The sequence below is a fragment of the Schistocerca serialis genome, chromosome 6 (genome assembly GCF_023864345.2).
Source record: "Schistocerca serialis cubense isolate TAMUIC-IGC-003099 chromosome 6, iqSchSeri2.2, whole genome shotgun sequence".
Taxonomy (NCBI): domain Eukaryota; kingdom Metazoa; phylum Arthropoda; class Insecta; order Orthoptera; family Acrididae; genus Schistocerca; species Schistocerca serialis.
The window spans coordinates 747,730,477-747,754,922 of record NC_064643.1 but is presented as its reverse complement, the minus strand read 5'-3'; the positions used below and the strand labels follow the sequence as shown (position 1 = coordinate 747,754,922).

The window sequence follows — 24,446 nt, the reverse complement described above, 5'->3', positions numbered from 1 at the left end:
GGCTCTGTGAAAATTTACATATTTGCATGTTACAGGGAACATAATTACAACCTATTGTTGTGATGTAATGAGTTAGTTATAACTGGAAACTAATAGATTGTCACAGTAAAAAGGGGAGGACCCTATTGACCATTCACATGGTTAGTGTTTTACATTGTCCTTAAGCTATCTTACATTTATTTTCCTTGCTACCTGCCTTCCATCAGTTGTGTTATCACTAGGAGCAATTAGACACTATAGTCATTATCACACACAGTATTTCAGCCGTTGGTAAACTGCCTGCAATATTGTCTTAACATACTGTCACTTAGAATGTTGACAAATGCAGGATGCATTGGCAGTATATCTCTATAGGAATTTGCTCCTGAGTAGGCATAAATCTGATAAATACGGAGCTTACAGTCAATGTGTAACAATATTAATGCTGCCAACGTCTTCTAGTTATGTGAAATAATTACTGCCAACAAAACACTGAAACTACACAACAATATTGCCTGTACCCTCTCTTTGCTCTGAAGTGTGTGCGTTCTCGTCTGACTACTCATCCCTTATCTGGATGTGATCCTGGAGAAGCCTCTGAAGTTTTGGATGTGGCTGAAGCAAAAAGTTTGCAACAATATATATTACCAGTTGAGACTTCAGCATTGAAAAAGATCTAATTTTTTCTTGTCAATGTCTGCATTTTGGCTGTGCTGGAAACATTTCACTGTGAAAATCACCTTGTCTTCATTCTGGAAATTCCTGCCACTCAGTGATTTCTTTATCTGAAGAAAAAAGTTACTAGATCAAGAGAATATGGGGAGGGGAGGCAAAATTTGACAGCAACATGTGGTTGTCGTGCAGAATGAGCTGAGGTGTTTGCTTAGAGCAAAAATATCCATGTGGGCAGATTACCATGACAATTTGTCTTCGTGGCCTCTGGTAATCTTGTCAGGAGATTTTGGTGATATGATCCTGAGCCCTTTACCCCATTTGAACACAATCTGTTAGTACCACACCTAGCCTTTCCCAAAAATGCTGAGTGTCACATTATTTGGTGATGGTTGCATCTTCACCTTATTTGGCAGTGGTGAATTCATGTTTCTCATGCTTGCTTTGCTACTTTCTATAATAGTCATATGTCCAGCATTATCCATAGTTATTAGGCGGCTAAAAAAGTCATCAGGATTTGCCTGCTGCTGCATCTATTCAGGCTGAATGGACGTGAACAGGTACTGAACCAAGTGGCCAGCAACCTTTCTCTCGTTCAAAATGTCATATATAATGTTGAGAACTGATCCATGGCTAATTTTCTTTTCTGCACTATCCCCTCAGTTGTGATCTTGGAGAACCAGGACCTCCACTTCTCTTGTGATTCCTAGTACTTCGCAGAGAGGCGGTCAGCCAATTCATTCTTCACCATTCACTCATTTGACCACACTCAAAATGTATGTGGCTTTTAACCACTGTGTCATGTGATGGTATATTGTTGCCATATATTTCCACCAACTCAGTGTGGACTGTTGCAGCATTGTTCCACTTTGAGTGCACAAACAAATTACCACATGATACTCCACTTTATCAGTGAGCCACGTCATTTTGATTTGGATGCCCTAGCACAGGCACGGGCAAATAGTGGCCAGCGGGCAACATGTGGCCCGCTAATGGTTTTGATGCGGCCCACCAAACGCAGCTGAGGCACACATGACAGCTGTCTCTGGCTGCCGAGGCGAGACTGAGCAACTGGCCTCAGTAGCCAGAGACATTGTGGTCTTTGTTTCTGTGAATGTTTAGGTTACATTATCTGTTTCAGAAGAAGGCTTTATGACCAAAAGCTTATGTGTTTATTAGTATTTTTGTTGTGCCTGTCTGTGGCTCATCATCTCCACTGTATGGTAACAGACTATCCTTTTATACGAGGGCTATCCACAAAGTACATTACGTTTTGGAATTAAAAATAAATAAAGTATTGGAAAATATTTTTATTATATACAGATGAAAGCCACACTTAAATACTACTTTTCTACATAGTTGCAATTTAAATTAAGGCACTTATCGTAACGATGGACGAGCTTGGAAATTCCTTCGTCGTAAAATTCGGCCGCCTGCACCTTGAACCACGTGGTTACCTCTCCTTGAAGCTGTGTGTCGTCATCAAAACGCTGCATAGCCAACGACTTCTTCATTGCTGGGAATAAGTGGAAGTCGCTCGGTGCCAGGTCGGGACTGTACGGCGGATGAGGAAACAACTCCCACTTAAAAGATTCAAGAACTTCACGAGTGACATTTGCCCTGTGGGCCCGGGCGTTGTCTTGAATCGGCAAGATCTTTGAGCCCAACTTTCCCCTGCGCTTGTTCTATATTGCTCTTCTGAGGTTGTGCAGAGTTTGGCAATACCTTTGAGAGTTAATTGTAGTGCCTCTTTCCAGGAAATCCACAAAAATCACACCTTTTCTGTCCCAAAAGACAGTCGCCACGTGGTTGAAGGTGCAGGCGGCCGAATTTTACGACAAAGGAATTTCCAAGCTCGCCCATCGCTACGATAAGTGCCTTAATTTAAATGGCAACTATGTAGAAAAGTAGTATTTAAGTGTGGCTTTCATCTGTATATAGTAAAAAAAATTTCCAATACTATATTTATTTTTAATTCCAAAATGTAATGTACTTTGTGGATAGCTCTCGTAACATTGTCAGAAGAAAGGGATGAGAACTCTCGGTATCAGTTTTGCAGTTACATTTACATGACAACGTGAATGCGAAAATCAGTGACACTGTCTGTCTCTGTGTGTATGCCAACAGTTTGCTCCAGATAAAAATTATATTATGTCTTCAGCGCACCAAAAATAATTAAATAGTACTGAAAATTGGTTTTAATTGTGCTTTGTTTACGAAAAATATGAAATGTAAAACCAAGTCGCAGGCAGTGCACCTGCACTGCCATTTAAATGTGGCACATTCACAGTTCCCACCTTTTCGTGTTCAGTGTACCATAACAGTGGGGGAAATGTGCAGCGAGGCTGAGTGTTACAGCACTCGTACCAAGTCATGGGCCGAATTCATGGCCACCCTGATATAGGGTATCAAACTTTTGATAACAAAATAGTATTGAAACTGTGTAATGTAATGGTGTGTCATACAAAAAATACAGTCTATCGAATTATGTACACTTTAACCAGTTCCTTTATTTCACATATTCTCTTTACATATATCTCTGAAATTGTAGCCTAATAGTGTTTGTGTGCATCAAATGTGTGTAGTTCCTCAATGCAACTTAGCCTTGATCTCCAGACATAACAGGTAGTAATTAAAACACCAAAAGAGCCCATTAGTCCACTCTCTTAGTGCAGCAGGATAATAATTATCTGTATTTACACAATCTCAACAGCAATCTTCAGTGCGAACTCTGTACTGATCAGGTCTCGGACTCTGAGACAATTATGTTGGGCAATATGACACTGTCAAAAACTTTTAACTGCCTCTATCATGTAGCATCACATTTGCATTAAACAAAACAACAAATTAAACCAAAATTAAATTTTTGTGTAGCTTTTTTTTCCATATGTGATAACACCTTGATTTTCATACCTCTCGTCATGAAAAGGTCGTGTAATTTCAGTTTTCATACTGATCTTTTGCCTCAAATGTACACAACTATTTATGGTCTATTTTGTGAAGCTTTCACCGGTGCAGCTTGGACAAACATTCATAAATGAATCAAAAACAATATTTCTTGCTTGTGGAATCATAATTTTCATCTTCCAGGGGCAAAAGAGTTAATGGATTCAAAAGGTGGACAAAGGTGTACAGAAGGATGATGGAAATTCTGCAGAAAGAGGCATTGGAGGGATTGGGAGGTCACAGATAGTGCATCACTAAATGTTGTATACTACAGTTCAAAGAAGGTAGAAGGGCAGAAAAAGGCTTTGGGGGAGCTAACGTGGGTGGAGTCATAGTTAGCACAATAAAAGGATATGTGGGAGTGTAAATTACAATCTCTGGAGATAGTAGAAACAGGCCCTCGTTACATAGCAGGTGCTCAGATTTCAAGAGTCATGCTATATAACAAACTCAGCAACTGGGTACTAAATTCTAATAAGCTGGACAGCTTTTGCCAAGCCTGGAAGGACAGTCCACAGCTTATGAGGTGTGATCAGAATGTAATGGGATATAATAAACAAGTCCCAGCTTATCTGAAATTTGTAATGCGTCACTAATTCAAGGCATTTTTCCAGAGAGATTGAAGTATGCCATTGTTAAGCCTCTCTGTAACAAAGGTGAAAGGAGAGATGTCAATAACCACTGACCTATTTCAGTACAGACGTCATTTTCCAAAGTTTTTGAGAAAATAATCCCACCTGACGAGAGAGGTTCCACATCGCACCCCTTCAGATTCAGTGGTAAGATGGCCCTGTGGATAGTCTGTCAAAAACTGAACACAGATCAAGCATGAAAACGGGATGAAGGTGTACTGGACAATGAAAAAAAGAAAAATAGAAACAATGAATGGTCCAAGAGCTGTGTATGAAACACCCCCCCCCCCCCCCCCCCCACACACACACACACACACACACACACACAATTATGAACTGTGCATCTCATCATTGAAACATTTGTTCTCTTTCTGTAGTTTATAGAATATGAGTCGTGTAGTAGGAATACATTTCCGTCACAAGTAAATGTGATGAACAGTGTGAGCAGTCGAGATACCAGATAGATGTCTCACAGAAATGAAAACAACAAATAATCGGGTGTGAACTATGTTACAACAAATGAATTCAAGAGTCAAGACTTTCAAAACGGAATGCAACATCAAAAATGTTAAAAACGTATGTTTTGACAGAGCACAGAGAAACTGTGTTATTGTAAAACTGTTGCATTCATTTGTTGTGGCTTATGTGACAAACTATTATGTTTTCATCATTTCGTTGGAAGTGTTCACATTCACAGAAACACCCAAATCAGGCAAGGAGGTATCTCCAACACCAGGTGTACAAGTTAGGGGCATGATGCATCAGACATATTTTCTGGTGGACAATTCGGATGACTTCTCGCCTTGTCATAAAATGTTTGTGGTTCCCATTTGAAAGCCACTTCCTTTCGTTTGCTAATAAAGTAGTTGTGCAGGATCAAATTTGATTATAGGTCCCTTCCTTACAACTCGCTTTTGCAAATGGATGTTACACCACGACACAAAAACAAATCTGAATACAGCGCACAGCGAAGAAGGAAAAAACATGAAGGAGTTTGGACTACAGCTTGTCTGCTTTGCAGTCCAACACCACGACCACTTATCCACAACACCATTGCTCTTCTTTCCTACTCTATGTTGCACTTCTTGTGCTTGAACTGTTCACTTTTTGGCTTTTTTCACAGTTCAGTACACTTTCTTTCTGTTTTTACACTTGATCTCTGCTCAGTTTTTGGCAGGGTGTCCACTGCACCCTCTTACCACCAAAACTGCAGGGGGTATGATGGGGAGTTTCCCTTGTGAGTATCAATAATATCCTCAATAAATCACAGTTTTGATTTTAGAAGAGTAGCTCAGCTGAAAATGCCATTTACATGTTTCCTCATCAAATTTTATGAGCATTAAATAACAAAATAGCATATGGCAGATATGCTGGACCCACCTCTGCCACAATCAGCAGAATTCTCTTGAAACACAACATCAGAAGCATATTTTGCCTACCTACTAAAATTGGGGCAATGCTGGGGAATGTAAAGGTGCTGCGGAAGCCAGGTATTTACAACATGCAGTGCCAGTGTGGGATGTCACATGTCGACTATACCACCAGGACAGTAGATGTTAGGTGTAAAGAACACCAGAGGCACACCAGACTACGACACCCAACCAAATCGTCAGTAGCAGAGCATTGCCTAGAACTCAGTCACTCAATGAACTACAATGACACAAAGATTGTGACACAGACCACGAGATATTGTAACAGTGTCATAAAAGAATCTATTGAGACCAGTCATGGAGAATCTCATCAGCTGTGACACTGGATGCCAGCTAATTGCTGCCTGGAATCCAGCACTTGAGCTGTTTAAAACCCAGTGGTGGCAACATCAAGATTCCATGAAAAATAGAAATGGGAATGCAGACTAAGAAAACAACCCTTGGACAAAGCACCAGACAAAGCAGTCCAGACCATAGGTGATATGTCACAAAACATGCCTAACAGTAGCAGATGTAGGACTCGGAACCTGACTGTTCTCACAGAGGAGACAAAAACGTGTGGAATGCCTGATGAAAAGTGCAACACAGAATGCCTGCCCCAACAGGGGTAGGCTTCACACACAACGCCCAATACGACCGGAGGATGGCCAAGGCAGCTGCAGTTGGCGGACAGAATGCTGGGTGCAGTGCGGATGTGAAACAGAGCATCAGACAACAGGCGTGATACCAAGGGATGGACAGAGTAGGTGTGGATGGCGATTGGAGCACCATCAGCAAGAGAGGACAGCCAGAGCTGCCCCTGGCGGGTGTGGACGGTAAACAGAGTGCCTGACGTAGTGAGGACCAAAAGCAGGGTGCCTAGCAGCGTCCAGGTATAAATATGGGTCCCGATCTACTCATGAAACAGTCTCAGGGAGCGCATGTAGAACGAGTCACACCATTGAAATATTGTGCGAGAACAATGTGAACAGTCGGCAGAAGACTTGCTTATTCAGCATGTCAATAAGTTTATTACTTAATTAAATAACTATATAAGGTAATGTTAATATGATAAGCAGAACTTCATAGCCTCTTTACGAAATTCTTCATGTACAGACACTTAATTGTAAGTTTTAATGTTAACAAATTTGTACACATTTCAATTTTACAGTATGTGATGTATCTGGAACTATGATTTGTGATAGAGCTAAGTGCACAGAGATATGGAGATTAAAATCTGTTAAACATTAATATTGGCTAGACTATGTCAGTTTCAGAAAAAAAGGAAAAAAAAAGAAAAACTGCACACACATGTTGAATATAACATTGAAAAACTTCAGCAGCTTGCTTGTGCAGTGTAGGGTATTGCTCATGAGGTAACATTTTATATAAGTCTTTTTTCCTGAATTGGACAAACAGCTCATTGAACTGGATGCTACACTGTGTGCAAGCTGAGAACTGTTTGACAAATAAATCGAAATAAGTCTTCATTCGTGCAAGGCCTTGGAGTAGCTTTGATAAGTGTTTCAGTTACTGAAACAGAATTAATCATGTCTGGTCTACAGTTTACTGCCTTGAGTGCAGGAATAATTGCATGGTTTTTTCATAGGTTTAATTTTTTCTTTAGAAACATCAGCTTCGTCTGCCATATGTTATGTAGTGGTTCAGCCCTTACATTGAGAGAGAAATAGTGGTGTAGATCATAAAAGTGAAGTCAGCAGCCCAACAAAGATACAGATCCACTTGCCCTCTTTTTCACTCCTCATCAGGTATGTTGTGACATCTTTCTGCAAATTAACAAACTTCTTCAGGACTTGTCTGCAAGTTAACCACGTAACTTTGGAGTGATATACAACATCAGCATATTTGCTTTTGACATCAGCCAAGAATTCCTTAAATATATGTCTCATTCCAACAATGGAAAATCCAGGATAGAATGTAACAATATTATGAAAAGGATAGTTGCTACTCACCATATGGCGGAGATGCTGAGTTGCAGATAAGCACAACTAAAAGACTATCACAAAATGAACTTTCGGCTAACAAGGCCTTTTGTCAAAAATAGACACACACACACACACACACACACACACACACACACACAAGTGCAAGCACGCATGCTCGCGAGAACAGTCTCTTCACAGTTTCAGCTGCCAGAGACTGTGAGTGAGTGAGTGCGTGCGTGCGTGTGCATGTGTGTGTATGTGCGCGCGCGCGCGCGCGGTGTCCATTTTTGACACATGCCTTGTTGGCTGAAATCTCATTTTGTGACAGTCATCTGTGACTCAGCATCTCCGCTGTAAGTTGGGTAGCAACTAGCCTTTCCATAATACTGATATCTCAGTATGTGTCACCAAATGTAGTTCATGGACAACCACCTCCATTATATCAATTATTTTAACGGACAAGCAAATTCTTTATTCAGATGATAATTTTCAGATTGCTGATTACAGTGATTTGTTTAGTTTTTCTGGGAAATGTATGGATTAAAAGTAGCAGCCATTTGAACTTATCATAACGGCATGTAATGGTATCTTTGATCGAGCTAGTTAGTGGTTTTTGAAGTATTGAGACATGCTATTACAAAGCTTGACTTTAGACTTCATATTAACATATTTTAATTTTCAGGAAACTAATTAACATAAAAGATAACAGTAGTGAAATTCAGATGCACCCAATGTTACTTTTGCTTTTTGAGCCCTTATACCTTTGTAAGTTCCAAGTGTGACATTATACTTTGGTTGCCCTGGACTGAATGAAACCCGTCACTAATCAGCTACACTTCTAATAAGTTTGCTTATATTATCATAATTTCAAATATGGCACTTGTACTTCCCTAGGTAATTCCCAGCATTGACACACACAATATTACTGTAACCATTCATAACTTACTCACTAGCTACTCATAATGTAAACTAAATTATTGCCTGAACCTACAGCTCCTCAGCTGTAGTGAACTTCAACCATAACTGTTTCATAAACGTATATTTTCCAAAATCCAAAAATATTCGTACACAAGTCTTTAGATAACCCACCCCACCCAAAAATTTTTAGTATATGGCTAGCCATTACCGTTCTAACTTTTATGTAATGAGCCTGCGTACCACACTCGTCACACTAACATCTCTGGATCAGTATCAACAGTCATGTAGTAAAGTTGGTGTCTCCATTCTATGTGAGTTTTTACCCATTTGGATCAAGTCACGCAGTGAAAAGCATAAAACTCCATCTGTCATCATGGTATGAATAACTTTTTAATAGATTTTGGCGTACACTACATATACATGATATGGATAAATAGACTCAAAATTGTGTGCGTGTGTGTCAGTCACTCAGTATGTATCTCAATCACTGAAGTCTCTTGAACCAAAGCCATAATTTCTGAACTTCTCAATTTTTACTTGATTATTCCAAAAAATTAAGAACTCCCTGTTGATTATTAGTATCAAAATTTCACATATTTGTTTCATTTATTGAAACTGGTTATTTACCAATATACTTGTTTTAAAGCATTATTACTTGGTATCATTCAAAGAGAAACATATACACATAAGTTTTTACTTCATGAATCGGTTAATCAATATATTTAACAAAAAATAGTATGTGATTATCTGTTACAGATAATGTATTATGTGTAGTACTATGGGTTACGTATACTACTTCAGTGTTGTCACAGATCATATAGGCATTATCACAACAAAAACCCATTTCAGTATGATGGAAAACCAGTCAGAGTTGCAATTTTGTTCTTTCTTTCTTTCTTTTTTCTTGATTAATTTCGGACTATGACCCGTGCAGATCATCCAGATAACAAAATGGTGTTTCCAAAAATTCCTGCTTTGTCTTCTCTTACAAAAAATGATTCTAATAAATACCTCTCTACAGCAATAAAGTCACTACATAATTAACAAACCTTTATGTCTCCTTACAAACAGACAGAAGCTTATTTACTATATTTTAGTGTTCCAGGTGAGGATACTATTTTACTTTAAAACCACTTACTTTTCTCCAATCTAGCGTGAAAGTAACTATTTATAAACATGTCCCTGCATGAAAATTATTAAGGATCGCATAACAGGGTTGTAGCCTCTCCCCGATGTTGTTCAATCTGTATATTGAGCAAGCAGTAAAGGAAACAAAAGAAAAATTCGGGGTAGGCATTAAAATTCATGGAGAAGAAATAAAAACTTTGAGGTTCGCCGATGACATTGTAATTCTGTCAGAGACAGCAAAGGACTTGGAAGAGCAGTTGAATGGAATGGACAGTGTCTTGAAAGGAGGATATAAGATGAACATCAACAAAAGCAAAACAAGGATAATGGAATGTAGTCTAATTAAGTCGGGTGATGCTGAGGGAATTAGATTAGGAAATGAGGCACTTAAAGTAGTAAAGGAGTTTGCTATTTGGGGAGCAAAATAACTGATGATGGTCGAAGTAGAGAGGATATAAAATGTAGGCTGGCAGTGGCAAGGAAAGCGTTTCTGAAGAAGAGAAATTTGTTAACATCCAGTATTGATTTAAGTGTCAGGAAGTCATTTCTGAAAGTATTCGTATGGAGTGTAGCCGTGTATGGAAGTGAAACATGGACGATAAATAGTTTGGACAAGAAGAGAATAGAAGCTTTCGAAATGTGGTGCTACAGAAGAATGCTGAAGATTAGATGGGTAGATCACATAACTAATGAGGAGGTATTGAATAGGATTGGGGAGGAGAGAAGTTTGTGGCACAACTTGACCAGAAGAAGGGATCGGTTGGTAGGACATGTTCTGAGGCATCAAGGGATCACCAATTTAGTATTGGAGGGCAGCGTGGAGGGTAAAAATCGTAGAGGGAGACCAAGAGATGAATACACTAAGCAGATTCAGAAGGATGTAGGTTGCAGTAGGTACTGGGAGATGAAAAAGCTTGCACAGGATAGAGTAGCATGGAGAGCTGCATCAAACCAGTCCCAGGACTGAAGACCATAACAACAACAACAACAACTCAAGTTATTTGGCTTTTTTTACTTTGACTTGAAGGTCAATATGGCAATATTTTTTATAGCAATGGCACATTACTACAGCAAATTGATTTTACTTTTGTTTTAATTTAAACACATAACTTTAAATTTAGCCTCAGACATTTATATGAATGAAACTGTGTGTATTGTTGCTCTGCATTTTTTTCACCTACTGCTGCTGTATAACTTTCATATTGTTTAATGCATTCTGAATTTTACAAATCATTGAACTGGAAAAGATTTTGTAATTATTTACAAATATTTCATCATTATAAAATCCAAAACTGTATAAGACATTTGTCATGAGTTTGGTAGACAGAGCATATACTTCCATCCTCTTATTGGCGTATAGAAAAATACAGTTACAGACCTGAATATTTTATACACCTTAGAATTGAAAATAGTGGATGATGATTGTTTTTTCCTTGCAATCTAAGAACGGGACAGATAAAGAAAGGAGTGATTAAAGAAAGGAAAAATGAAATCTACCCACAGAACTCACCTAGTACTGTGTTCATGGAAGTTCAGTGAGCCCTCTACCTATTCATGGATTCTCAGTGACTCAGACCCCCTGCTCATCCATCTAGTTTTGCTGTTTTAAGTGAAATCGAATATTTAATTTTTGAAACATTTGGCAGCCCATTGCAAGTAAGTACAAAATCTTTGAACATTACAAGTTTTCAAATAACACGTCATTGAGCATCGTATTCACATTGAAAATTATCTCCTGCACATTTACATTAGAAACAGCTTTCTTCAAACAGTTCACTTCATTGCCAACTTCAAAAATTTTGGACATAGCTCTACTGGTAAGTTAACAAAGCCTTATTTATGTTGCCAGTCATTCCAGATGTTTCATTCCTTGCTGGAGTATCCTTCATCTCAACTTTACTAATTGCATTTCATTTTGCAAAAACAGACATAATGTCTTATGGGATAACAGCAATCAGTGATTTTATGTTATTTTAAATCCGTCTTGATTGCAAATTTTTTATTTTTTATTATTCATATGACCGGTTTCGGTTCATTCAGAACCATCTTCAGATCTGTAAAAATAATTATACTAATTTACTATTTCACGAAAGCAAATCTTTTTCATCCTATCTTATCAACATCAAATGTACCAGAACGTACCTGATATTTAAGTTACAGGAGTAACCCGTCCAATTCAGCAACTTTCACATGCTACGTCACATAAAATTGGTTGGCAGAGTGCACGTCATTTATATTAATTATGACACTATTACCGACAGGTGGCGTCTGGTACATTTGTTACATTCCATTTGCACATACTGTATTCAGTAGACCTTTTTTATATTAAAAATATTTAATTAAAATATGTAGATGTCAAAGCTAAAATCTGTTCTTGTCAGGATTAAAAAACAGTAAAATTATCATTTTTATACGATCTAACAGGCATAGGGCGATTTATATATCTATGGTGCTGGTGTGAACTTGTTTTCTTCTACGGTCTGCTTCCGTGGTTCCCGCCACTTTGGTGTTGTGCCGCGGTCCGCTCAGTCGTCTGCTGTCCATCGCCACGGGCAAGAGGGCCGCACAGGAGGGCCCCGTCAACGACGCCAGGCGTTGCACGCGTCTTCCGGCTTCTCCACCGCGCACCATCTCTCAACCCTCGGCCTGGATCTCCATACGCAACAGTTGTCATCTTAGTAGGTCGTCATAAATGCTAAAATAGGCGTTATGATTGAATTCGCTTTGTTCGTTGAGGATTAAATCCGGATCCTTATTTTTATGGGTGTATATTTCGATCTCTTCTAAAATGTTAAGGAACCGTCCCTTGTGAGCCCTATGCAGGATGTCTAAGTTGTTTTCAATATTCGTGACTGAGTGCTTTGTCGCAGCCATATGCGCCCCAAAAGCTGTTTTGTTTTGAGAGTAGGTGTGCTCCCTGAATCTGGTTTCAAAGTTCCTACCAGTCTGCCCTATATATTGTTTACAGCAGTCATTACATTTGATTTTATATACACCTGAATCCTGAAATTTATTCCTACTATTACATATTCTATGCCGGAGCTTCAATTTTAACGTGTTATTTGTTCGGAACCCTATTTTAACGTCGGATTTACGAAAGCATCTTTCAATTTTGTCTGCAATTCTTCCATTGTAAGTGAGAGCTACATATTTTTTCTTGTTGTTCCTCTTAACTGCTACTTGCCTTCCTTCTGTTTCTTCCATTTGCCTCTTCTTTATCTTCCTATAAATATTCATCACCTGCTTACACGTATATCCGTTCGCTACGGCCACTTGTTTTAAAATACTTAACTCCTTTTCTACTTCGTGTTGGCTTAGTGGCAATCTTAGTAGCCTGTATACCATCGAAGTAAAATATACAAATGGGCATATTTTACTTCGATGGTATACAGGCTACTAAGATTGCCACTAAGCCAACACGAAGTAGAAAAGGAGTTAAGTATTTTAAAACAAGTGGCCGTAGCGAACGGATATACGTGTAAGCAGGTGATGAATATTTATAGGAAGATAAAGAAGAGGCAAATGGAAGAAACAGAAGGAAGGCAAGTAGCAGTTAAGAGGAACAACAAGAAAAAATATGTAGCTCTCACTTACAATGGAAGAATTGCAGACAAAATTGAAAGATGCTTTCGTAAATCCGACGTTAAAATAGGGTTCCGAACAAATAACACGTTAAAATTGAAGCTCCGGCATAGAATATGTAATAGTAGGAATAAATTTCAGGATTCAGGTGTATATAAAATCAAATGTAATGACTGCTGTAAACAATATATAGGGCAGACTGGTAGGAACTTTGAAACCAGATTCAGGGAGCACACCTACTCTCAAAACAAAACAGCTTTTGGGGCGCATATGGCTGCGACAAAGCACTCAGTCACGAATATTGAAAACAACTTAGACATCCTGCATAGGGCTCACAAGGGACGGTTCCTTAACATTTTAGAGGAGATCGAAATATACACCCATAAAAATAAGGATCCGGATTTAATCCTCAACGAACAAAGCGAATTCAATCATAACGCCTATTTTAGCATTTATGACGACCTACTAAGATGACAACTGTTGCGTATGGAGATCCAGGCCGAGGGTTGAGAGATGGTGCGCGGTGGAGAAGCCGGAAGACGCGTGCAACGCCTGGCGTCGTTGACGGGGCCCTCCTGTGCGGCCCTCTTGCCTGCGGCGATGGACAGCAGACGACTGAGCGGACCGCGGCACAACACCAAAGTGGCGGGAACCACGGAAGCAGACCGTAGAAGAAAACAAGTTCACACCAGCACCATAGATATATAAATCGCCCTATGCCTGTTAGATCGTATAAAAATGATAATTTTACTGTTTTTTAATCCTGACAAGAACAGATTTTAGCTTTGACATCTACATATTTTAATTAAATATTTTTAATATAAAAAAGGTCTACTGAATACAGTATGTGCAAATGGAATGTAACAAATGTACCAGACGCCACCTGTCGGTAATAGTGTCATAATTAATATAAATGACGTGCACTCTGCCAACCAATTTTATGTGACGTAGCATGTGAAAGTTGCTGAATTGGACGGGTTACTCCTGTAACTTAAATATCAGGTACGTTCTGGTACATTTGATGTTGATAAGATAGGATGAAAAAGATTTGCTTTCGTGAAATAGTAAATTAGTATAATTATTTTTACAGATCTGAAGATGGTTCTGAATGAACCGAAACCGGTCATACGAATAATAAAAAATAAAAAATTTGCAATCAAGACGGATTTAAAATAACATGCATTTCATTTATTTTACACAATTTTTACTTTCCTCAATAATAATGCCATCGGCTTTGCCAACAGTTTTATTTAATACAGGTATACATGTTGTTTCAACTTGTACAGAGGTAAGAGCATCTGCATCAACAGTTTTCCGAACTATCCTCAGATTCTGAACATCAGAGGTATCTTTTCACTCTGTTAGGGGAGTCATATCATAATTATTGATATTAAAACAGGTTTGATCTACCTCTGCAACTTCAACATGGCCAGAATTAACATCAACTTCCATCTTTTTATTACAGTTGTTTTTCATTTAAATTCCTTTGTATATCATGTCATTTTCAGAAGCATCTCATTTCGAAGCCAAAGTTTTGCCATATTTTTGTAACTTTTTTCTAAACTAAACTTTACTGAATTGATCTTTTTGCCCAAATTATTAATGTTGATACTAACTGCACTAACTTCTTTGTTAGTTTTATGCAGTTTTAAATCTAGATTATCACTGTCACTTTTATTCCCCTTTTTGAGATCACTATTATTTGTGTCCATCCCTACCTTTCACTACCCATAAGCCGTTCTAATAGTGATGTAATGTTATCAACCCCACACGTTTCTTGTACCTCTTGACTACTTCATATAACACCTGTTTAATATTAATTTTTTCCTTCACTTCAGAACTATCGTCTTATTTAAGATTTTAGTATCCAATGGGTGAAGCTCATAACATTTCATCATTGGATGAAGTTCGTGCATACTCTGCAGCAATTTACTTTTAGATTAATGAATGTAAACATGATAGGACTAGCACCGGAGATGAAGCACGTTCCAGCTGTCTAATTGTGGTCACCACAAAGGAAACCATTGACAAAATCCATGGTATGATAATGGAAGACCATTGAATAAAAGTTCGGGAGATGACTGAATGAGTGCATAGTGTCCTGCATGGAGAATTGGCTGTGAAGAAACTGTGTGCAAAGTGGGTGCCGCAATTGCTTACAGTTGACCAAAAGTGCATCCGGCACATTATTTCAGCATAATTGCAGTCTACAAGACTTTTTGTGCCGATTTGTGACTGTTGATGAAACCTGGATCCATCATTACACACCAGAATCAAAATGGCAGTCAAACAATGGACAAAGGCTGGTGAAAGTGTAAAGAAGAAGGCAAGGACCATTTTGTCATCTTCTGGTAAGGTGATGGCCACTGTTCTTCGGGATTCCCAAGGAATAATCCTCACTGATTACTTGGAAAAAAGCAGAACCATAACTGAACCCTAATATACTTCATTGTTGGATTTTTTGAAACTTGCGTTGGCTGAAAAAAGACCAAGGTTGTCACGCAAAAAAAAGTGCTCTGTCATCAGGATAGTGCACCATCCCAAAAATCAGTAATAACAATAGCGAAAGTGTGTGAATTGGGCTTTCAGTTGGTTCCTCATCCACCCTATTTACAAGACTTAGTTCTAGGTGGCATCTTTTTGTTCCCTGACTTGAAACTTTGACTTGCTAGGAAGAAATTTTCATCAAATGAGGAAGTGATAGGCAGTCAGTGAGTATTTTGCAGAGTTTGACGGAACCTATTTTTCCAATGGAATGAGAAAGTCGGAGAATCGCTGGACTTAGTGTATGATAATTTATGCATAATTGATTAATGATGTCTGTCATTCAATCCTGGGCAATTAGTGTGTAATGTCAAAAGTGGGAATTAAACAGGTGTAATGGCTCAAAAAGCAAAAGTAATATTGGGCATGTCTGAATTTTGATACTTATTATCTTTTAAGTTGATTAGTTTCCTTAAAATTGAAATATGTTACTGTAAAGTCAGAAGTTACAGCTTTCTAATGATGTGTGTCTATATCCCCAAAACAATTTTTTCTCACTCAAAATCTACAATTGCATGCCATTATGATAATTTCAGTTGTTCATTAATTTTAATCACAGTGGTTCACAGTGAAACTAAATCAACACTGTAATCAACATACTGAAAAGTATCATCTGAATAATGCATTTGCATGTAATAGGGCCTGAATAAAATATTGATTAATTTGGGCATTCACTACATACACATGATATGGATCAACAGACTCAAAATGAAAAATGAGGAACAACAGCAGGGGGAAGATTTCAAGTGTGCTGTGTTTCTTGATGTTAACTAGGAAACTGCTTGGCATGTGATCAGGGACTGTCTTACTGTAGCAGCATCCAGCTGTAATCTTATTTTTCTTCCCACTCCTCAGCTCCATTCACCGCTGCACTCAGAGTGCTATGCTGAAGTGCAGCCTGAGCACTCGCACCCACGCAGTGCTATTTGTCCAGGGTCTGCTCTACAATATCTATTGCCCCAAGAGACTTTTTTTTATCTTCCAGCAGCATAACCAGCCTGTCTTATCGGTGCAATTTCCTTGAGTTGCCTTCCACATCTGATTCCTTAATCATGCCCTCACTGGTTCCTTCCATGGTCTATTACAAACTTGCCAATATCTGTTTGTAATGAAATAATGGGCACTTCGTGTAGTTTGAAGTGCTACTCTGTCACCGTTTTCTTGTGTGTGCTGTGTAAATGTCAGTCACGATTGATATCAATGTTTAATTCCCGGGTGCATTTTTCACTTTCTCGATTTTTCTGCAGTGTGAGTTAGACTTAAGAGAAATCTCATGTGTCTTACAGATATACAATGAAGAAATCCCCCCTCGAAAAAAATATGACTGTCCAAACTGCAATAGGCAATTTCCAAGGTTGGATCATTTAGAACTTCATGTGGAAACTTGTCTTAACCTGACAAACTGAGGTAAGAAACATTATGATAAATTTGTATGCAACAGACAGAAAAGATTCAAATGAGAGAAAACTGGACTTGTTATTCAGATTTTATTTTAGCAGTACAGATCATAATGTTCTGGTGTACTCCCTACAAAATTTCAAGTTATCACCTTGATGCATTTAAAATAATTTGTTTGGATCTCATATGAGAAATGGTTAATTATGCATTGTAGTGAAAATATTGTTATACAAAGAAAACATATTTGATGAAAGGTGTGGTCTAGCTGGTGGCACATGGCATTTAGAATTGAGAGATTGTTTAGCTTGTTGTGGAGGATAAATTGTGATCTATGTTTACAGCTTATAGGCATGGTCCAAAGTACTTTTTCTTAGTTTTTGTAACTCATTCTATACTGTTTCATGTACTAAAAGTAATTATAACTGTGAAATTTTTATTTACCATTAGAACAGTACTGAAATAAGTGATAGTTCATCACGAAAAGTAGTCTACTTCACATATTTTCGTACGCTTATGTTGTATGGTATTATTTTTTGGGGTAATTCTTCTGATTCGTAAAGGGTATTTTTGGCTCAAAAATGGGCTGTTCGAGCTATATGTGGTGTAAGTTCGAGAACCTCTTGTCGACCGCTATTCAGTAGTTTGGGAATTCTGACATTGCCCTCACAGTATATATTTTCTTTAATGTCTTCTGTTGTTGTTAGCAATATTAGCTTATTCCCAAGAGTTAGCAGCTTTCACTCAGTTAATACTAGGCAGAAATCAAATCTGCATGTGGAATGCACTTCCTTGACTCTTGTCCAGAAAGGAGTGTAGTATTCTGCTGCATCCATTTTCAGTAAGCTACCACAAGAACTCAAAAATCTTAGCAGTAGCCCAAACACTTTTAAGTCTAAACTGAAGAGTTTCCTCATGGCTCACTCCTTCTATTCTGTCGAGGAGCTCCTGGAAGAGCTGAAAAATGAAGCAAATTCCAGTGTTACATTGTTGATTTTCTTTATTTAAACTTATGACTTGTTGCCTGAATATGTTTCTTATATTTCATTTTATCTGTTTCTACTATCGTGTTATAATTTCATGTATTGACTCGTTCCATGACCATGGAGACTTCTCCTTAATTTGGTCCCATGGAACAATAAATAAATATAAAAAAAAAAGGAAGTATCTACCTATAGTAGTTCATTAGACAACATTGACGCTGTCACTTACTAGTATGGCCAGTGAAGTGAGAATGGTTTGTTAAAAAGAGACATTTTGTTCATTGTAAAGTAGGCAGGAGATTGACAACTCAAACTCCCACTCATTTGTAAAGAGTTCTTAAATTTTGTTTCTCACATAGCACATGTAAGTAAACAATAAATCTGCTGGTAAAACACACACACACACACACACACACACACACACACACACACACACACACACAGAGAGAGAGAGAGAGAGAGAGAGAGAGGGGGGGGGGGGGGGACTGGGGGGGGGGGAGGTTAAAGCTAAATATGTGACTGACCCCTTTTACAGACCAAGTAAGCTGTAAATAAACACTGCCGTTTGACAAAGAAACTCTACTATTATACAAATGCACTACAGATAAATAACATTTTCAAGACATTTTTCTTCAGAATAAATTGATGAGTTGTGTACAATATTAACTGACTAAGTATATGCATTTGTGTGGAGTGCCACACTTATGGGCTTCCAACTAACTTACGAATTTTGTCCATATTCTATATTGCTTTACCACCATCTAACCCGTCTTGGAATGTTTGGCCCTAGACAAACTGTGGGCAGTGGTAAATGTAATATCTACTAATGGACTCGCCCAGCAATGCAGCACATGAACCTGTGCATTCATTTCAGAACACACATCATCTGAAACTACCACTATAAATCCAGTGCTTCTGAACTCTGAATTTGGGGCATGTGATGTCTTATGCTGCAGTAGTTTCTCTTTCCTTTTGCATTTTTCTAATACTTTCCATTTATTTTTCTTGAGTGCATTTTATTTATCCTTACTATGGATGTTTAAATTATTATTATTATTTTTTTTTTTTTTTTTTCCTGTCGTACACAGTGAAGGTGAAGCACTTTTTTTCTGCCTCTTATCTTTTCCTTACAGCTGGTTCCAGTCATTTGAGTGGAGTTTCAGCTTTCACTTTTTTCTGAAGGTTGTGTGTACATTATTGTTGATATTCTTTAATCTTAGCTATTATTGTTAGCTGTCACTTTCAGTTCCTTTCCTCTTCCTTGACCCACTGAGAGAGAGACACCATTTTCTCGATAAGTGCATAAATTTTATTTTCTTCTGGTATATCAGGCTGCTTCTCCTGAGAGAAAGCACCCTAAAGATTCAAAACCTCAAGACTAAGTATTTATTATTTGTGTGTGTGTGTGTGTGTGTGTGTGTGTGTGTGTGTGTGTGTGTGTGTGTGTGTGTCAGTGAGAGAGACAGACGTTAATCAAATAATGAATGATTTCACAGAACTAGGCTGGACTTGTAAATTATTTGACAGTTTAGCTGTGTGAGAATTTGTATTATTAAAGTAAAGGAAAGAAGAATTACAGAAATTAAGACAAGATCAGCAAAGAGAAACCAGTGGATGTTGTAGGTGAAGTATTGTGAATGGATAAAGAGAGACTTGAAGAGCAGTATTGTTAGGAACTTAATAGGGTTTCAGCTGAAATGCACGGAAAGATTTTAAGATAAATACTCACTATATTGTCAAGGAATTGTATGGTAGGCATGTATGTAAACAAGTTTTGAAACTTGCAGTTTAGCTTTTGGATAGTGTCTTCTTTCAGAGCACACACACACACACACACACACACACACACGGTCAAGAACAAAAGCTAAATGAAAAGTTCCAGGTCTTGTTCTTGTACTTGTCTGCCCTGGAAAGTATAAAAGAAAATAATTATCATACACAACTGAAATGAAGATGGAAAAATGATCATTTTTTACACTAATTCACCTCTCATAAGTTTTCTTTGTGTCTTTGTTACCTGCAGAAATTTTGTCTCCAATGGATTCTGTTGTTGTAGCACCTTAACAGTGTGACCTGTTAATTTGTATGAAGAGCTAGTAGTTCCTTAAAAATTGCAGTTCCATGTTCAGCACAACTTCAGTTCTAGTTTGACTACTCCCCTATAATAAGTATGTCAATTGCTTCAGCTTCATAGGCTGGAAGTTTTCTATTTATTTGACAACATGTTGTACCATTTATTAAGAAATTCCACACTCATAAATTTTTCATACAAACATAACTTCATTAACTTTGACATATTCACCTTTCATGTGAGAATGACAACGTCATTAATAAATTCTTTATGTCTCTCGCAAACTTTGTATAAGTAGTCAGATATTTCCTGAAACAATATTGGAATGGTTTTTATGCATGAACAATGAAGTCACTCTTTCTAGAGTGCATATACAAAATTACTTCTCTTGAGTTGTTGTTGTTATTTATATTTGAACAAACAACAACACTGTCTGTGGCATTTGTTGTAACATATAGATGGTTGTTTGAGCTGTTGAACATGTTCATCAGCATACTTAATGGTGTTGGGTAGTTTTTGATATCTGCAGCAGTTTGAAATAATTTAAAACCTTCTCTTCATGTTGAAACATCCTTACACATTATAACAACTCCTAAGAAATTTTTAAATTTATTGGTGAGGCAATAAATGAAGAATTCTGATTAATAAGCATTTGTTTCCTTTGTAGGAAAGACAGGTGAACGACCTGTACCATTGCCCAAAGTGCAACATGAGTTTCTTTGTACTTCAAGCTCTGGAACGGCATGTGGATAGATGTCTGGATCTGCAGATGTTCCCTGAATGAAGTGCCAACAACAGCTAGAAGATAATTAATTAAACATTTATTTTCATGTAAAGAAACCTGCTTAAACTGTATATAGTCTTCTAGTTATGAGAGTGGTTAATAGCATTTCCCATATGTGCTTGTACAGCGTTCAGAAACAAATTCTATGTATGTTGCATCATAAATATTTTATAATATATTTGTCTACATAATTATCCTATTTGCAGTTTTCTACCATCTTTAACTTTCTGGGGGACCTTTTTCATTTCTTTATTCTTTCAGTGGCTTTCAGGTAGACTTCAAATTGGTGCTACGTGTTAGCACTCAGTTTCCTTCTGCGGCCCATGTGCTACATGTTCAGTTTGTATTTTATTTGATGAAAAACTCTTCATGACATAATGTTCGTACATGGTTTCTGAATATTGTTTGAGGTGCTCCCATAGTTACCACTTCTGTTGTAAACTGTGTATGTGTGATTAGTATATATTTTATTATGCAGTTTTGTTCAGTCATTGTCAGATGGTGCATTTGTGACCATTATCTTCTGTTAGAGTATAATTCTTCAGTGGAGATTTAATTCGGAGACAGATCATCAGTGATTTAAAACAAAATAAGTTATTGATATCCCATATATTACTGTAGCCTTTTTATTAACTTTCACAAAAAATTAAAATAACTTTTTAGTTAGCACAGAGAAATGAGGGAAAGCAGTTTTGCCACAATCTACAGCTCGTACTGTGTGTTCATACGATCATTTGGAATTTACAGATTCATTACAAACCAAACAAACCCTGGTAGCTTTCAATCATTTGCTGCCTTTTTTTCCTCACCTTTACTGATAGCAAATTGCTAATAACTTTCATTTTTACATGTGCGATCACTGTTAAAATTTAGCAATCATGCACAGAAAATTGTTTTCGAGAATATTAATTTCCCTACTTTTCCATTAATATTTCCCTCTGATTTTTGCCAAATTGCACTCTACTGATGAAATTTGGTTCATGACATCACTTATCAGTGTTTTGTTCTAGTTTGCGACAAAGTCAGTGAGTTGCAGTGCTTTTCTGATACTGTGATCGTAGTATTAGCAGTCTACTAAGTCAGTTTATGTCGAGGTAAGGGAATTGACTGAGGTTTACTGTGAGAAATCAACTGAGGTTTATTGTGAGTGAAGAGATCCAATAATTTGCCTGTTGTAACTATAATTATTTGCTACAGATACTGTTTTGTTGTATGTAGTCTGCCAGTATGGTTTAATTCACATCAACTAAATTACACAGCTGTGGCTATTTATTTAATATCATCATGGTGCAGTATGGTAGTTTGCATTTTTTTTTTAGGCCAGTGGTTTGATCTTTATCCCACTTGATAATGTTCATACAATGTTTTGCATGTATTGTAATAAACTATTTATAAGAACAGTCATAAATTTTCTCTCTTTCTGTATATGTTAAATGTTAGGCCAAAACATGAGGCTGCTGTAATATTGAGCAGCATGCCACTTACCTTACTGAAATGAAATGATTGTTGAGCGTAAGTAATTAACAATAACTCATTTACTGGTATGAGTTACAAAAAGTAAAAATCTGTACACCTAGCAACAGATACCACTTTGCTGTTTGTGGTCACATTTTTCATTGTTACATTAGTTTCTCTGCTGATACAAAGTAAATTACATGTAGCATTATATTTCTTGTCACACAAGTCATTTTTTGTATGATTACAGGATGTATTCATAAGTATGTTTATTAAATTGCTACTGAGCTTATTTTAGAAACTAGGGTGTAATATTTGACATCTATGGGAGTTCTCAAACTAATTCCATCATTATAAGATTGTTCCTTGCAAAAATTTGTTTCAATTTGAGTTGCCAGTGATGTAAATCTAGGAAAGAAATGAGTTTCTTTTAATGACCAGTTACTATCTCTGATGCTGTTGTATATTTTACAATCACTTATTATTATTATTATTATTATTATTATTGTTATCATTATTGACTATCCTAGTGCTTCCATTGGTTTCATTAATACTGTTCATATGATGCCTGTATTTTATTAATATTTCAAATTTTATGAGCAGATATGTATATCACAAAACTATTTCATTTTTATTACATTAATAGAAGTCTTTCATCCATTAAAAACACGTTTTAAACTGGAAAGCAACATTTTATACTCTTACCCAACTGTTCTAAGGTGTATTAAATCTGTAAGTAAGGAGAATTAGAAATAGATTTCATATTTAAAATATTTTGATTGTTTTAAATTATATATTGATGCATACTTGCCAAACCCAGATAAGCAGCAGACCAGCACAGTGAAAAATGGTTCAAATGGCTCTGAGCATTATGGGACTCAACATCTGTGGTCGTCAGTCCCCTAGAACTTAGAACTACTTAAACCTAACTAACCTAAGGACAGCACACAACACCCAGTCATCACGAGGCAGAGAAAATCCCTGACCCCGCCGGGAATCGAACCGAGGAACCCGGGTGTGGGAAGCGAGAGCACAGTGAAAAGAGGAAAAATTGGTTAGCCTATGGACAAATAAATTTCAAGAAGTTTTGTGTGTGTGTGTGTGTGTGTGTGTGTGTGTGTGTGTTACTGTTCTTCGTGCTAAGTGCAAATTTAGAAGTCAGAAACCCAGGAATCATCTGCATTCTTATATTCCCATCTGCTGCTGTTCCCTTTTTATTTAAAGGAAGTTTTTGACAGTCATCTGACTGGTTATGTAAGGTTTTAATATCAATAAAAACTGAGAGGAACGTACTACGGTATATTGATAAGTTTCACTTATGGACCCTCTGACAGCAACTGAATAAAACTCAGTTGCTGTCAGACGGTCCATAAGTGAAACTTATCAATAAACCGTAGTATTACACGCAACTGAGGAGGACAGGACCACAAAAGTTGAAGATGAGAGGAATGTGTTCACTGTTATTAAGCAACAAAGTAAATTTGTGTGTGTACTAAATGGCATAGTGGCATAGGGGAATTGTTGGAGCTCTATCAGAAAAAATATAACACAGTGGTATGTTGCTGTTGCAGACAGTGACTGTGTAAAGTGTTTCCTTCACATGTAGTTCAGCAGTCACAATAAATTGTTCAAAAGAAGTCATTGCCCACTTCCGACTATGAAATGTTTGTTGAAGTGTGTTATCAGTAAAGTTCAACTTGCATTTCATTCTTGAGTGAGCATCTTGAACTTCACTAAAACATTGTTTGTAGCCATTTGATGTTGTAACATGGTAGGAAAGTTCTGGTAGAATGTAAATAATTTAGGAATGAAGAAGCTTTTATTCATCAGTATGCACACACAAAAGGGAAAGTAAACTTGCTAGCTTTCAGAATCAATCCATTCATGAGCTATAGTACAAATGCACAGATGAAACATTGTACAAATACACAGATAAAATGCACACACAGGGGGACACACAATGCCGTGATTGCAGTTTGATAGATCGACTGGATGGGATGGG

At 37.4% G+C, this 24,446-nt stretch overlaps 1 protein-coding gene across 2 annotated transcripts in view; it reads left to right on the top strand.

The window, feature by feature from the left end:
• Positions 1-23,217, top strand: part of LOC126485108 (optineurin) — a 149,502-nt gene extending 126,285 nt beyond the window's left edge. The window contains exons 12-13 of one of the 2 annotated variants that reach the window (XM_050108736.1): positions 17,043-17,163; positions 20,873-23,217. In XM_050108736.1, the coding sequence (XP_049964693.1) occupies positions 17,043-17,162 (120 nt within the window). In that variant the 3' untranslated portion in view covers position 17,163; positions 20,873-23,217. The remainder of the gene's footprint in view (positions 1-17,042; positions 17,164-20,872) is intronic. The other variant, XM_050108737.1, reaches the window with a different exon arrangement.
• Positions 23,218-24,446: the final 1,229 nt, after the last annotated feature.